Source organism: Malurus melanocephalus, unplaced genomic scaffold (genome assembly GCF_030028575.1).
Source record: "Malurus melanocephalus ecotype Western Australia unplaced genomic scaffold, MMel_1.1 scaffold_207, whole genome shotgun sequence".
Classification (NCBI taxonomy): domain Eukaryota; kingdom Metazoa; phylum Chordata; class Aves; order Passeriformes; family Maluridae; genus Malurus; species Malurus melanocephalus.
Window position 1 is genome coordinate 62,955 of NW_026623439.1, and position 15,073 is coordinate 78,027.

Genomic DNA, 15,073 nt, shown 5'->3' on the forward strand with positions numbered 1-15,073 from the left:
GGGGAAAAGCTGCAGGAGAACAGCTGGGATTGCTGACAGCTCGGTGGGATTTGGGGTGTGCTCCCCGGGAGCCCCTGGCGTCGCTCCGCAAAGGCAGCGCGTGTCACTTCCCCAGGGGGTTGAAAGCCAAGCATCCTTTTTACCCTAAGTGGGGAAAAAGCCTGGTGGTGCAGAAACAGGCCAAGTTCCTAAATTAAACATGCTGAGCGTGCATGGTTTGGCACTTTTTTTCCCGCATGTTCCCTGTCACGCTCAACTAACCTGCTCCGCTGCCCGGCATCATCTCCGTGATGTTGGGATGCCAGGAGAGCCGTCCAGCCGGCCTCACCTTCCACCTCCCCCGATGTAAATCGGTGTTAATTAGCCTGGCCTCACCTTCCACTTCCCTTGGTGTAAATCAGGGCTGTTAATTAGCCTGGCTGGAGAGATGCTGCATGGGGCAGAGCCATAGCTCCTGGCTCCTCCCCAGAGGGGCTTTTTGCCTCGCTGGCACATTTGATGTTGTCACAGCTTGTGGTCCAGCCACCCTCCTGGCTCCCCTCTCCCCAGGGTTCCCATTCCCTCCTCGCTAACCTTCTTTTAACCTTCCTCCTTCCCTATATATATATTTTTTTYCCCCTTCAGAAGAAAATTACACTTTCCCGGTGTTGTCTGTCACCGCAATAAGCACTTACGAGTGCAATTGTATGGGGCCAAATGAAGGGAATTCATTTTGCCCGTGCTTTCTGGGACTGTCAGACCCCCTGTAAATCATTATCTCATCACCAGCCCATCCAGGTGCACGGAAAACGCTTTTCTGGGCTCTGCTCTCACACCAGCCACTTAGGAATTAATGACACCGAGGGACTCGCAGCGGTTGTGGGCACAGRAGTAACCGAGAGGAAAAATCCTGGCTGGGAGATTGAGGGCTGGCAGTGTTGAGGGTGCTCAAAGGATTTTGGGGAGACAGAACCCAAAAAAGGGCTTGGTGGCAGGTGTTGGGATGGGAGATTAGCCCCAGGTGAGTCTGGGCATCTCTCCAGGCAGAGTTCCACAGGTTTGTTCCATTTTACCAAACGCAATTCCAGTGCCCACGGAAAGAAAATAGCAGTGAAGAGGAAAATCAGCACAATCAGTAGGTGTGGATGGCTGGATCCAGCAGAACACTGCTCAGGCTGGGAAAATGTCTGGGGAGAAAAACTTAAATAATCCTGTCTGTTTTTTGTGCCTTTTGTCCTCTGTCACCCCACGGTGTGGCAGGTGAGCAGCACACGGGGGTAGAGCTGTGCTTGAGCTCCTGCTCTGCTGTCAAGGGTAATCAAGGCCATCGATAAATCAGGAAGGTTTTAGGAACARGTTGTGTTCCACGCCACTCCTAAAATACAGCCTTTTGCTAGTATCTGGGCATAAAATGTGTCTTTGACCCTGCTCCTTCACAGRCCTGTTGGTCTCTAAGTAATCCAGACAGGGCTCCATTCAGGAAATATACTGAGGCAGAAAAAGGATATTTTAGGGATAGCATTCCACTTCCCTCACCTAAAAATAAAATTTTCTGCTCCTTTTTCCTGCCACCACTCATGCATATTTTATATATTCATTACAGCAAAGACTTTAAAACACAAATAAATCTTGCCTTGCTCATCCAGAGCTGACACAGTGAAGGTGCTGGTCATTTAGCCGTGACTAGCCTGCTCCAGCTCCGACAGCTGCTGGTGGAATGGGTGCATCCCACGGCATCCCGAGCTGCTCTATCCGTGGGAATGCAGCAGATTGCACSCCCAGAAGGGTGGAAAGCAAGACTGAAAGCAYTCCTTGCTTTTCCMGATCAGTGTTTTAGCCTGGGGAGCYRTTCTGAAGTGTGATAAATTCCAWAAATACCTTCATTTATTAATTAACTTCTCTTTTTTCCAGGCAACTGACAATGACGTGGGCACATATGGGGAAGTCAGTTATTTTTTCAGCGATGACCCTGACCAGTAAGTGAGACTGACACAACTTTGATCCTCCAAAATCCCCTTCTAACCTCCCTAGTGAGGCACAGGGTGATAAAAGGGCGTTGGTTGTGTCCCACCTGTGAGATGCCCTGTGAAAAAAGTCATGAACTTCACGCTGTCAGGCTGCTGCCTCTCCATCTCCAGTGCATGGTCACCAGGGCTTTTYCCCCTTCCTTTGCTGTCTCCTCAGTTTCTCCCTGGACAAGGACACGGGTGTGATCCTGCTGACGGCTCGGCTGGACTTTGAGACCACGCAGCGCTTCACGCTGACCGTCATTGCCCGCGATGGCGGCGGGGAGGAGACCACGGGGCGTGTCAGGATCAATGTCCTGGACGTCAATGACAATGTCCCCACCTTCCAGAAGGAGGCCTACCTGGGGGCCCTGCGGGAGAACGAGCCCTCCGTCAGCCAGGTGGTCCGGCTCCGGGTGAGGCACTGGAGCGGCTCCTCCGCTTGGGATGTGCAGTAGGGAGGTGGGAGTGGGTTACAATCACAGAATGGTTTGGGTGGCAAGGGAACTTAGAGCTCAGCCAGTTCCTACCCCCTGCCATGGCCAGGAGCATCTTCTATTATCCCAGGTAGCTCCAAGCCCCATCCAACCTGGCCTTAAAACTTCCAGGAATGGCGCAGCCACAGCTTCTCTGGACAACCCGTGCCAGGGCCTCCCAACCCTCAAGGGGAAGAATTTCTTTCCAATATCCAACCTAAACCTTCCTTTTATCAGTTTAAAATGATCAGTGCTGTGATGGGTTTAGCTGCTTCCTTCTGAAGCAGCTCCTAACAACCAGTTTCCTTCTTGCAAGAGGGAAGCAGGGGAGGGGAGGCTGTGTACAGACCCATTGTGGTTCCAAGGGGTGAACCTCCCTCCATCTCTTTTCGAGTCTCCTTGGCAGACTSCCACCTCCTYGGCTCTCCCTGGCACAGCTCCCACGCCCATGTATTCCCTGTGCTCTCTCCCTAGGCATCCGATGAGGACTCCCCTCCCAACAACCTCATCACCTACAGCATCGTGGAGGCGTCCGCCTTCCGCGAATACTTCGACATCACGGTGTCGGAAGGCTACGGAGGTGAGTGCTGCTGTGTCACCCTCCTGAGCATGCCCACGGCCTGCTCGGTGCTCAGCTGCTCCCTTGACCCTCCCTCCGTGCATCCTTCCAGTGATCAGTGTCAACCACCCCCTGGACTACGAGCAGCTGGACAACGGGGTCATCTACTTGACGGTGATGGCCAAGGATGCCGGCAACCCACCGCTCAACAGCACCGTCCCCGTCACCATTGAGGTGTTTGTAAGTACGGCACCCAGCATTCCGCTCCTGCTTTCCCTGCAATTTGTGGATTAACTCATCAATTACCCAACGAGACCGACCCGTGCACGTGTGGATTGTGATTACATACGTGTATCACACGTGTCTCGTGCTACAGATGACCACGGGGTCAGGAGCAGAGCCAGCACCAGGGTGGRAATCCCTCGAGGGGAGGGGTTTCTGCTGGGAGGCTCAAAGAAGATCAGATCAGCGTGTCACTTTGAGGCACACTGTGGTTTGAGGGTGTCTGCAGGGAGGTGTCAGTGATGGAGACAGTTCGCTCGATAACGTGTCAGTCTCGCGGCGGCGGGATTGGCGCTGGGCTGGCGACAACGTCAGTCTGGGAGGGTGAAGGAGATAAAGCCAGCRATGCTGTGAGATGGGAATGAAGTCCCATGAGCACGTCTCTCCTTCAGATCCCTCACCGTGCTTGAGAGAGGGGGAGCAAGGCAGTGCCCAGGGAGTTCRTGGTGGTTAAATACATCCTTCCCACGCTGTGCTTTCGGCAGCATGAACACCTCTTTCTCRAGACCACACTTCAGTGGGTCATCTCCTCGTGTTGGGTCTGTACTCTGGCAGCGTTTAAGTAGCTGTCACTTTTCCCACTCTCAACCAAAGGGAATTCCTCTCAGCTGGAAAAAGAAAAGAAATAAAAGCCAGAAACCGGGAAGGAAATGAGGGGAAGTGTTTTGTGACAGCACTTGAGGAACAAGAGCTGCRAGGAGGCAGAACCGGGGCGGGTGCGGAGGGCGGTAATCTTTTTTCATCCTTTGGTTGTTGGTTTTTAATAAAGAAGTCAAACTCGCCTTGTAGATTTCCCATTAGGGGACAATACGCTTTTGTRGAGGGAGCTGCCGAGTCAGAACTAATAGCGCGCGCCGCGCCAGGATCCCRGCAAATAGCACCGCTAATAAGTTTCTGCCTCGCTCCCTGCCACTGACACCCCGCTCAGAGCCATGAGCTGGCGACTCCATGCCTGGAGGAGAGGGGCTGTGTGCTCAATGTGAGCGTCTGCCCCACCTCAGCATCCTTGGGGATGGCCAGGAGTGATGGACAAGGCGGGGATCAGCTTGGCACTGGAGGAAAGGAGAGGTTTAGGTTGGATGTTGGGCAGGAATTGTTCCCTGGGAGRGTGGGMAGGCCCTGGCACAGGGTGCCCAGAGAAGCWGTGGMTGCCCCTGGATCCCTGGCAGTGCCCAAGGCCAGGCTGGACRGGACTTTGAGCCACTTGGTCCAGTGAAAGGTGTCCCTGAATAAGGTGAGCTTCAAGGTCCCTTCCAACCCAATCCAGTCTGTGAATCTGTGATACAGAGTCTGAGGGTGAGGGCACAGGGAGGGAGGCAGAGGGTCAGGAGAACATTGGAAGCTGGTTTCAGCTGGTTAGGTGGATAACCTCTTCTGTGAGAGTGCAAGAGTGCCAGGTTCTGTCTGGCATCACTGTGGGTACCCTGGGGAGCTCTGGAACTCCTGTTGCTGGAGTGGGAAATGTCCTCCTCCAGTAGAAGGCAGGTGCAGGSCAGCTCTGGCCAGCTGGAGAACCAGCCAGCAGCCAGCCCTGCCTCCTTGGGACCGAGCTTGCCGGGCCGTGGCCTTGCTGAGCGTGGCCTGATGGCCTCGGGAACATTAATGACACGACACAGCATCTGCTCTGGCTCGTGTCCGTCCAGCTGGAGCATGGCACAGCATCGTGTGGATGCACACTCAGCCTCTCCACTGCCTTTAACCTGCCCAGGCCTCCTGGCTTTGCCCTGGGTGACCCCCACCCATCCCTGTGAGGAGGAGGAGGAGGAGGAGGGTCGGTGAGGACATCCCTAGGACAGGCAACAATTCCCTCATTACCCTCGGAGGTGGTGCCAGGGAAGCTGAGTGACGCAAAGGCTGATTAAAGACCACCTGCTTCCAGGAACGAAAGCAGGGGCTGGCAGTTTAACTGCAGCACGATGGGCATCGTTGGCACGTGAAATTGCYTCAAATCTCAAGTTTGGTGGCAGCAGGAGCAGCTGAGCCTGCAGGCCCATCAGTGGGCTGTGGGTAGGAAGCGTGCCCAGAGCAGCCTGGGGGAAATGGCCGGGTCCATAACGGTGTTTGAATGTCCTGGCAGCTCTGTCCTTCTCTCTGTYGGGTTTGGTTCATTTAAGGCAGGTTCTTCACAAGGTTTAAACAGCATTTAAAGCCCCCTGGGGGGAGATTTTAATCAGTCCATAATCTGTTTTGAGGGATGTTTYGAGCAAGTGCACCTGCCTGGTTTCTCCGGGACAGCCACAGTCCCTGGCAGGGTCAGGTTTGGAGAGAGCACATCGGGATACAAATCAGCTTCCCCCCATAGAAATGCCGTGGCTGCCCCCTCTGCAAACACCCACAGCGTTCCTCCTCTGGAAGGGAGGCAGCCAGAGCTCAGCAGCTCCTCTGGCCAGCCCCATGCCTGGTGGCCTCATGGCCAGGATGAACTAAGCCACTCCTGTACTGCTCAGGGAGGGAGCACCAGCTCTGTGTGTGATGCTGTGGTGCTTCACGTGGTGCCTGAGGCTTGTGGTGGGTCAGGAGCAGCTTGAAGGATGCTCCTGTGCCCGTGTGGTGGTTCCTTAGCCTGGGCTGGATGATGAGGTGGTGGGGCAGTCAGCACCACCCCCTTGAAGGGCTCAGCAGCATCACTGACAATCGTCTCACCCCAATGAGCCCCGTGCTCAGCCCCACTGCCTCCTCCCAGGACACCTTCCCCTCACTGCCATCGAGCTGGTCACCCCTCGAGGTGCAGTGGCCCAGGAGCAACCCTGTCCCAGATTTTTGCAGCTGCTGGACCACTTTGCCTTCTTCCCAACTGGCCTCTCTACCTCCTCTTTGCTTCAGGATGAAAACGACAACCCGCCCACGTTCAGCAAGCCCTCCTACGTGATCGCCATCATGGAGGACATCATGGCAGGTACGGGGCACACCCCTGCCCCTTCTCTGGGCTCMCAGGAGGGCCCTGAGTGTTTTAGAGCCAGAATGGGATGGGTGATCCCTTTTTGGGTAGGGAAGTCTCGTAGCTGTGAGGCCTGGGGGTTTGGCTGTGCTGTACGTGTGCAGGAGAGGGGAGCTGCAGGAGCAGTGTAGGGGCGGCTCTGGATCATCTCAGCCCTTGTCTCTGCTGCCCCCAAGGAGCCACAGTGCTGTTTCTCAATGCCACGGACATGGACCGGTCCAGGGAGTATGGGCAGGAGTCCATCATCTATTCCCTGGAAGGCTCCTCACATTTTCGGATCAACGCTCGCTCAGGTGAGCCTCTGGACGTTCCCTTCCCTTTTCCTTTCAGTTCCCTCTTTCATCCTCACCCACCCCTCCTCTCCTCCAATCAGCCTGCTCAGGAGACCCACAATTTAAGGGATTCACCAGATTTCAGACACCACCACTTGCTCAGTCACTCTGAGAGCATCAGCAGAGGCATCTGTGGAAACTCAGCCCCTGAGCCTAAGGAACAGCTTGGCCACTAACTTAATTTCTGTTAGTTAAGGAGCTGCCAAGGTCCATTGTTTGGAACAGAGAGCCCATTTGTGGGCTCTCCTAAGTCTGGCTTTAAGCATTTCTCTTTTAACCTTTGTCATCTCCTGTGGCTGCAGGAGAAATCACCACAACGTTTTTGCTGGACCGCGAGGCCAAATCCGAGTACATCCTCATTGTCCGGGCAGTGGATGGAGGCGTGGGGCACCATCAGAAGACAGGCATTGCAATGGTGAGTGTGGGAAGGGGCRATTCCCATCTCCTCCAGCCTGCTGGGGCTGGGATTTTGGAGAGCTGCAGGGTTTCATTTTCGCTGTGTGAGGGGCACACAATGGTGCCTGCCCTCTGCACTGCGCCTGTTGTTCCTCACATAATGACTGTCCGGGTGGCACAGACCTTGAAATCCACTTGCTTTCCTGGAAAACCATTCACACAGGRGCCACTTGACTTTGCAGAGCCTGTGGATGTGGTAATGAGTCCTATTCCACCTTCAGCACGGCTCCTTTTGTTCGGTTCACTTTGTTCCTCTCCCTTTATTCRTTCCTCTTGAGCAGGGGCTGCCTTGGAGAGCCTGGGTACACTGAGTTAGTTATTCCTCAGCCTGAGTCAAGGGTTTTCAGCCCTTCTGGAATGCCTGGGAAGGCTCTGGTGGAGCTGCAGGTGTCRTGCTCTGCCCTGTCCTTTGCAGCCCTCAGGGAGCCCCGTTGCTGCCAAAATGTTTGTAAAACTCTTTGGGAAACTTTGTTTACAAGCAAAGAGTTTGTAAAACTCTTTTGACTCAAAAGCCAAGGGGCCATCCCCGATGGGCTTTATGATATTAAAGGTCTTTTCCAGCCTTTCCAACCTTAACCATTCCATTATTTTCTCTCTCACTGCTCATTTCTTTGGACATTTCACACCAGTGGGATGCTCCCACTCCTGGGATTCTGGGTTGGGTTACAGGAGGGATGTCCCACATGGGGCAATGCATAAAAATTCGTGGTTGTGCTGAGGAATATCCCTAAAATAGTTGTCCTTCCTGCCAAGGGCCATGAGGAGATTTGTGCTAGCAGCCTAGAAGCTCCCTGTGGAGCCTCAGCCTCATACCCCCAGAGGAATGAGATGGCTTTGGCCGGGCACCAGTGTGGCCTGGGGAATGCTGAGTTCCCATTTGGAGCTCCAGGTGCTGCTAACAGCCTTGTTAAAAGGCAAAGCAAGGGGGAACAAAATGCCTCCAGATTCCTGAAAAGTTAAAGAATATTAAAGCTCAGTGAGATGAGGGCAGCTGAGCAAGTCTGTCTGCTGGGATAGACACCAGGAACTCAAAATAATAATTTTTGGTCAGGAATAAAGGTTTATTCAGGGGTTTTGTAAGGTCTCCAGGTGACTTGGGCTGCTTGGAGTAGGGGTGGATCAGCAACCCTCCCCAGGGGCCACCGTGGTGCCTTGGCTTGTCCCCRGAGACTGTGGTGGCCAGACTGGCTTCTGCTACCACGGGGTGGCACCAGCAGCTCAGCTTGGTGTGACAGCAGGACACTGTGGCATGGGAGCAGAGAAGATCCCGGGAAAATCTCTTCCTGCTCAGTGCTGGTGGGTGCTGGGGGCTCCCCTAGAGCTGCAGCCCTTTCCCTGTCCARCCCCACAGGCTGGGGTGGAACGGGTGCTGTGGGGAGATGACAGTCCCACAGGCTGCTGTCACTGGGATGCCATTTGTCACACTGGAAACACRGGCAGGTGACACTTCAGGGCACCATCCTCACCCTGCTCTTACCTTCRCACCTCCCAACCCATTACCAGACTCTCTCCTGACTTCTCATTTATTTTTTTTTCCTGTTGCCTTTTACCAGTCACTCGGATTTTTCCTTCCTTTCCTGCCACATTCCCACTGATTTTCATCCTCCCCCACTGATTTTCATCCTCCTTGTGGTGAAAGGAGCTGCTTGAAGACAGCACACCTTGTGCCCTGGGGCTGTTTTTCACTGTGATAAATACACAGGAGCAAAACCACCAAGTTCAGATATGCTAAGGAGCCTTGGCTGTGAAGTTCAGATATGTTGATTTTGATTTTGATCAGTTCAGGTTGCTTATGTTTTGCAGATTTTCCCTGCTGGGTGAACACAGAATCACAAAACCATGGAATAATTTGGGTTGGAAAAGGTGCTTTAAGATGATCCAGCCATTCCCTTGGTGCTGCCAAACCACAATCACACATCTTCTGAATCCCCCTGGGGGTGGTGACCCCAAACACGTGTTGGGGACATTCCAGGCCTCAGGAATCTGTGCCTCCTGGAGCAGCTCTGCTTTCTTTCTCCCTTCCAGGTGAACATCACGCTGCTGGAYGTCAACGACAACTATCCCACCTGGAAGGATGAGCCATACTTCATCAACCTGGTGGAAATGACCCCTCCCAACTCGGATGTCACCACGGTACGGGTGAGGCGAGGTGGGGACAGATTGGCTGGAGCAGGGGATCGCCTCCAAACAGGTGTCACCTCCTAACTGGTGTCACCCGTGTCACCTTCAGTCCAGCACCATCTTGCAGAATTCCATTTCAAAGCTTGCTCCTGCTGACCATCCCCTGTGTTTTTCCTCCCTGCTGTGATATTTTTTTTTCCCCTCTCCAAATTGTGTGGATTTTGGCCAAATCCTCCTTTTCTTAGCCTCGCCTGCGACCTCCTTCAAGGACCTCTCTGAAAGACTTTGATTTACAGCCTTTCAAGTCCCTCTGGCGAAATAAAAGAGAAGGAGAGAGGGGGAGGCTTCTACTCCATCACRCCAAGAGAAAAATGATGGGAGAAAAATGGAAAATAAATGAGAGAAAAGTGAAGAAAATCCACAAAATCATATAAGGAGGAAGGCTGCAAAAAAAAAGGGAGTTTTTTTGCAGGGGGAAAAGGGTATGGCGGTGTTACCCAAGCAGGAGCACGGTGGTTTTCTCTCYTCCAGCCCCGCTGCTCAGTGCCAGCTTGAAGTCATCTTGGTTTTGACAACCCAATTAGTTGCTGGGAAAATAATTATTTTGTCACCRATCTGATGTAAATTCAGCTGCGGGACAAGCAGCAGGAGCTGGGGAAGTTATGAGCGCAAGGAAATCGGGGTGTTTTTTAATGTAAATGTCCCCCATAATTAAAAAAGTCACGGGGAGACCAATAAAGCACAAAATACCTGGTGTGGAGGAGAACTTCACTGAGGAATTATTTCCAGCATTCCCCATGTGGCAGCACGAGTTCCTCAGTGTGCCTCTTTGTCCCTTTTATTTGATTTTTCCAGAGGGGCCTCGTATTTTTAGCTTCRAAAGGAGGAAAAACCAGTTTGATTGCTGCACRTTTGTGTGTTGTCRTGCCATTACATCCTGTGCTCTCTGKCCAGTTTTGGGGAGATTTAATGAAGCAGAGGGTGCAGAATCCCTGCAAATATGAAAATACAGGGTTGTGGGTGGAGGAAGGAGGAACTCTTGATGCTTCATGCAGGGTTAATTCCCATCACTGTGCTGTAATTTTGTGCTGTTCCCCTGCGGCAGGTGGTGGCTGTGGACCCAGATCTGGGTGARAATGGCACGGTGCTCTACAGCATCCGGCCTCCCAACAAGTTCTACAGCATCAACAGCACCACGGGCAAGATCCGCACCACGGGCGTGCTGCTGGACCGGGAGAACCCCAACCCGCAGGAGGCTGAGCTCATGCGCAAGATCGTGGTGTCCGTCACCGACTGTAAGCTTCCACCCCAAAACAATTTTTCTCTCTGTTGAATGGGGCCTTCCCCAGCCTGATTTTCCCTTCATGACAAAGTTTCCTCTCCTCCTGTTTAAGGCATAAGTGGTTTTGATATTAAAAAGCAGGAATAGCTTAAAACCTGCTGCTAAAACACACCAGAAACCCCTCAAAAGATGAGTGTGGTCACTCACACAGCAGCCCTGACAATGAAGCTCTCCCTCCCCTCAGCCTTGCTCCATTGGCATCCTGGAAAATCAATTGAGCAAGTCAGGGAAAGAGAGCTGATGTTTTGTTTTTTTTTTTTCTGGAAATAGTATATTAGGGAAACTTTCCTTAAGAAGAAAGGTAGATACATGAAGATAATTTTTCATTTTGAGACAGCGGGTAGGATGAAGAGGAATGGTTTTAAACTAAAAGAGGAGAGATTGAGATTAGATGTTGGGAGGGAATTCTTCACTCAGAAGSTGGTGGAACAGGCTGACCAGATAAACTGTGTCTGCCCCAACTCTGGAAGTGTCCCAAGCCAGCTTGGATGACACTTGGAGCARCCTGGGACAGTGSGAGGGGTCCGTGCCCATGGCAGAGGTTTTGAATTGGATTATCTGTAAGGTCCCTTCCAACCCAAACCGTTCTAGGATTTTATCCATGGCAGATCATGCGTGACAATTCAGGGCCATCACCCCATCCTGCACTGCTGTCTGTATAGGGGCTGAGRGCTCCTTTTTGGGGGAAGGGGTGGAAACAGTTTGAGCACTAACTCGACACCTCCACAGGTGGGAGGCCACCCCTGAGAGCCACCAGCAGTGCCACGGTTTTTGTCAACCTGCTGGACCTGAACGACAACGACCCCACTTTCCAGAACCTGCCCTCTGTTGCTGAGATCGCCGAGGGCCTCCCCGCTGGCTCCTCCGTGTTCCAGGTGAGTGTGTCCCRTTGCTGCCATTCCTCATGCTGGGAATGCTGGTGTCACTGCCACTGCTTCTGCAAAGCGGGCCAGCGGTGCTTCTTCTCCCTCCTCTCCACCCTCTCCATCTCCTCTTTGCCATCCTGTAGGGATGGAACTGGGAGGATGCAGAAGGGGTTGTGTGTCTTTGCTGCACATTCTCGGTCCTGACAGCATCCCTGGGGGCAGAGACGCTCAGGGGTTTTGTGTGCCGTGGCTTCCATKGCCAGGAGATGCTCAGGCTGCTCTCCCTGCCAGGTGGTGGCCATYGACCTGGACGAGGGTCCCAACGGGCAGGTGTCCTACCGCATGCAGGTGGGCATGCCCCGCATGGATTTCATCATCAACAGCACCAGYGGGCTGGTCACCTCCACGGCCGTGCTGGACAGGGAGAGCATCGCCGAGTACTACCTGCGGGTGGTGGCCAGCGACGCCGGCTCGCCCGCCAAGAGCTCCACCAGCACCCTCACTGTCAAAGGTGGGTGCACCACGCCCTGCAGGGACTGCAGGAAATCCAGGAGGAGATGACAAACTGAGGCCTGAAAACAGGATCGTGTGTGGCTTTGTGCACAGCAGGACACAGGGATGGTTCCCGTCCCAATGGGCTCTGTGTCTGCTGTCAGCACGCTGCAGAGATGGGAAAAGCCGTTCTGGCAAACATGGTGTTTCTGGCAAACTTGGTGTTTATGGCAAACTTGGTGTTTATGGCAAACATGGTGTTAATGGCAGGGCCCCCAAATCCTCTGTTGTTTTTTCTTTCTGTTCCTCCCATCCCCAAAAGTGTTGCTTTTTCTTTTGCTTCAGCATGTGATTCCCATCAGCTGCGTGCCTGGACAGCCCACGCAGCCCCAGTTCAGAGCTGGAGCCTTGTTGCATGGCCTGTCTTTAATTTTATTTACTGGCTATTTACTGGCTTTCTGCAAGTCTGGTGCTGGGAAAGGAGAAGCATCATCTGGAGATAAACCGACCCTGGATTGTCCTCAGGCCTGAGTTTGGAAARGAGCTTCCTGGTCCTGTACCTCCAGAGCTCTCTGCTGTGCCCCAGGACACACTGAGCTTATATTTAAGCCCCAGATTTTCCTTTGAATAAGGATGGAAGCAGCACTCGAATTACAGTGCTGAAACGTTTTTTTTTGGCCGTGAGGAGGGTGATCTCTGGGTATCAGAGGCAACCAGACAAAGCCTACAGCCACCCTGCACCAACAGCAGGGAGAATCCACCCTGGGATGCTCAGGGTGGCAGGAGGAAGTTTGGGAGACCAGCAGGCATCAGCCTGGCTCCTGCAGGAGGGGCAGCCCTGGCAGGACACTCAGCTGTGCTCCCCTTTTTTCAGTTCTGGACGTGAACGACGAGAGCCCCACATTTTTCCCTGCCGTCTACAACGTGTCCCTGCCCGAGGACGTGCCCCGCGATTTCAAGGTGGTGCGGCTCAACTGCACGGACAACGACATCGGGCTGAACGCCGAGCTCAGCTACTTCATCACAGGTGCGAGCCCCAGGCTGGGCAGGAGCTGTGGCTGCAGGGCTGTCCCGGACCCCGGCCAGGGCGTTCTGCATTTCAGCGCCGCCTTTTTGCCTTTCCCGACCCCTCCAAAGCTTGTCCCGCATCGCCCTCTGCTGAACAGCCCCGCTYKGCTSMCMGCTCTGCTGACCCCCGGCATCCCTWGAAAAGCGTGAGGATGGGCACAACACCTCACGAGTGTTTATGGCTGGAAGGCGTAGATGGAATTTTGGGGCGTTTTGGTGGCCCCGTGTGTCGGTGGGGTTGGGTGGGCAGCGATACTGCCCCATTCACTCTGCACCTGCAGCAGGCAGCTGGGGAACCCCCTGGCCGTGGTTTGACTTGCAAACTGCAGACTGAGCCTGCAGGAAGAGGGCAAAAACAGAAGTGTCACCACAGAGTCATTTTTCCCACARCAGCAGCCTGGCGTTTCATGTCACGGCCTCCCCGCAGGTGACACGGGGTGTGCTGTCCCACAGGTAACACAGCTCACGTGCAGAGTTACCCCAGAGCATTCAGGAAATTATGTGGCTCTCACGTGATTCAGCTTTTCCTATGGCCATGGGATTTTTCATGTGCTGTGAGGCAGGGGAAGGTGCTCTGCCTGGGAAAAAAATCCAGCACCATCCTTGCACAGCTGGGCTGGCCCGAGGCCCRGGCTGCAGGATCCAAGGAAATGGCCTCAAGTTGCACCAGGGAAGGTCAGATTAGGTATTGGGAAAAATTTCTTCGCTGGAAGGGTGGCCAGGCATTGGAACAGGCTGCCCAGGGAAGTTGTGGGTGATTCATCCCTGCAAGTGTTAAAGGTCAGGTTAGACAGGGCTTGGAGCAGCCTGGTCTAGGGGAAGSGGTCCCTGCCCATGGCCAGGGGTTGGAACAAGACAAGCTCTAAGGTCCCTCCCAACCCAATCAACTCCAGGTTTCTGTTCTCCTTGTCCTTTGCTGCAGGTGGGAACCAGGACGGCAAATTCAGYGTTGGCTTCAGGGACGGTGTGGTGAGGACAGTGGTGAGCCTGGACAGGGAGACCGTGGCATCCTACACGCTGATCCTGGAGGCCATCGGTAAGGACTGCCCAGGGGACCACTGTGGTGGCTGAGCTCCCTGCAGGTGTGTCAGAGGGGCAGCAGCCTCTGAGGCACTCTGCAAACCAGAGCCTGTGTTGGTGTTAACATTTCACAGCCCACAGTGAATTAATGTCCTGGTTCCATCATGGCTTTGGCAGATGGTGTATTCACCTCTTGGGTTTGCTTCCCCTTTCACCCAGGGAAGGCAAAGCCCCCAGTTCCTGAGAGGCTCCTCACTGGCCAGGGCAGCCCTCCACCCAAAAATGCCAGCGCTGCAGAATCGTTCCCCTCATCCCATGCCAGCCCTTGGCTCTGTGGCTGCTGATGAACCCTGAGCCACCTGGCACGGGCAGAGGGCCCGTGTGCCAAGCTCAGCTTGGCTGCCATCCCCAGAGCTCTATAATGATGTGCCTGTTCACAGATGACTTGGATGTCCCTTTTGAGAGCAGAAATAAGCGGCCTGGGCCGAAATGTTGGGGGCACAGTGCTGCAGGTGCCACGGGACTGCAGCAGGGGTACGGGACCAGATCCCAGGGGTGCAGGGTCTCTTCTGCCCCTCTGATGGGGACCACACTCCCTGGGTTTGCCCAGATCCCACAAGCTCCAGCTGGATGGGTTTAGGGCCCCCTACAATCAGCATGCTGGAAAATCCAAACCCAATCCGTGCTTCCCAGTGCCTTCCTGACATGTGCTGTTGTGTCCTTGTCTGCTGAGCACTGATCCATCCTCTTTGTGAGCTGAAAACTCATCAGGCTGTGTTCATTCCCAAATCCCTGCCCTCCAGCAGTCCCAGTGTATGGAATTGCAAATCCTCTCTAATGACCAGTTGCATTTCCAGCCTCACCGGGGCTCCATGGCAGAGCCTGGGGGTGGTTTGGCTTTTCCTTTTTCTTTCAGAATAGGAGAAAAAAACAACCCTAAAACCCCACGGCTCAGTGTGGGATTTGAAAGCTGCAAAAAGATGAAAGGTTTTAGTTTAGAAATCTTGATCCCGTTAGTTCAGCAGCTGTGTGCTGAGCACCACATGGGCAGGGAGGAGGTGGCTGCACCTCCATCCATCCATCCATCCATCCATCCATCCATCCATCCATCCATCCATCCATCCATCCATCCATCC

At 53.8% G+C, this 15,073-nt stretch overlaps 1 protein-coding gene across 1 annotated transcript in view; it reads left to right on the forward strand.

Annotated features, from left to right (window-relative positions):
* Positions 1 to 15,073, forward strand: part of CDH23 (cadherin related 23) — a 101,036-nt gene that overhangs the window by 39,663 nt on the left and 46,300 nt on the right. The window contains exons 8-20 of the mRNA XM_057373751.1: positions 1,891 to 1,955; positions 2,164 to 2,401; positions 2,936 to 3,041; positions 3,133 to 3,260; positions 6,126 to 6,198; positions 6,417 to 6,533; positions 6,875 to 6,987; positions 9,054 to 9,161; positions 10,255 to 10,444; positions 11,221 to 11,366; positions 11,649 to 11,868; positions 12,724 to 12,876; positions 13,840 to 13,953. Of these exons, the coding sequence (XP_057229734.1) occupies positions 1,891 to 1,955; positions 2,164 to 2,401; positions 2,936 to 3,041; positions 3,133 to 3,260; positions 6,126 to 6,198; positions 6,417 to 6,533; positions 6,875 to 6,987; positions 9,054 to 9,161; positions 10,255 to 10,444; positions 11,221 to 11,366; positions 11,649 to 11,868; positions 12,724 to 12,876; positions 13,840 to 13,953 (1,771 nt within the window). The remainder of the gene's footprint in view (positions 1 to 1,890; positions 1,956 to 2,163; positions 2,402 to 2,935; positions 3,042 to 3,132; positions 3,261 to 6,125; positions 6,199 to 6,416; positions 6,534 to 6,874; positions 6,988 to 9,053; positions 9,162 to 10,254; positions 10,445 to 11,220; positions 11,367 to 11,648; positions 11,869 to 12,723; positions 12,877 to 13,839; positions 13,954 to 15,073) is intronic.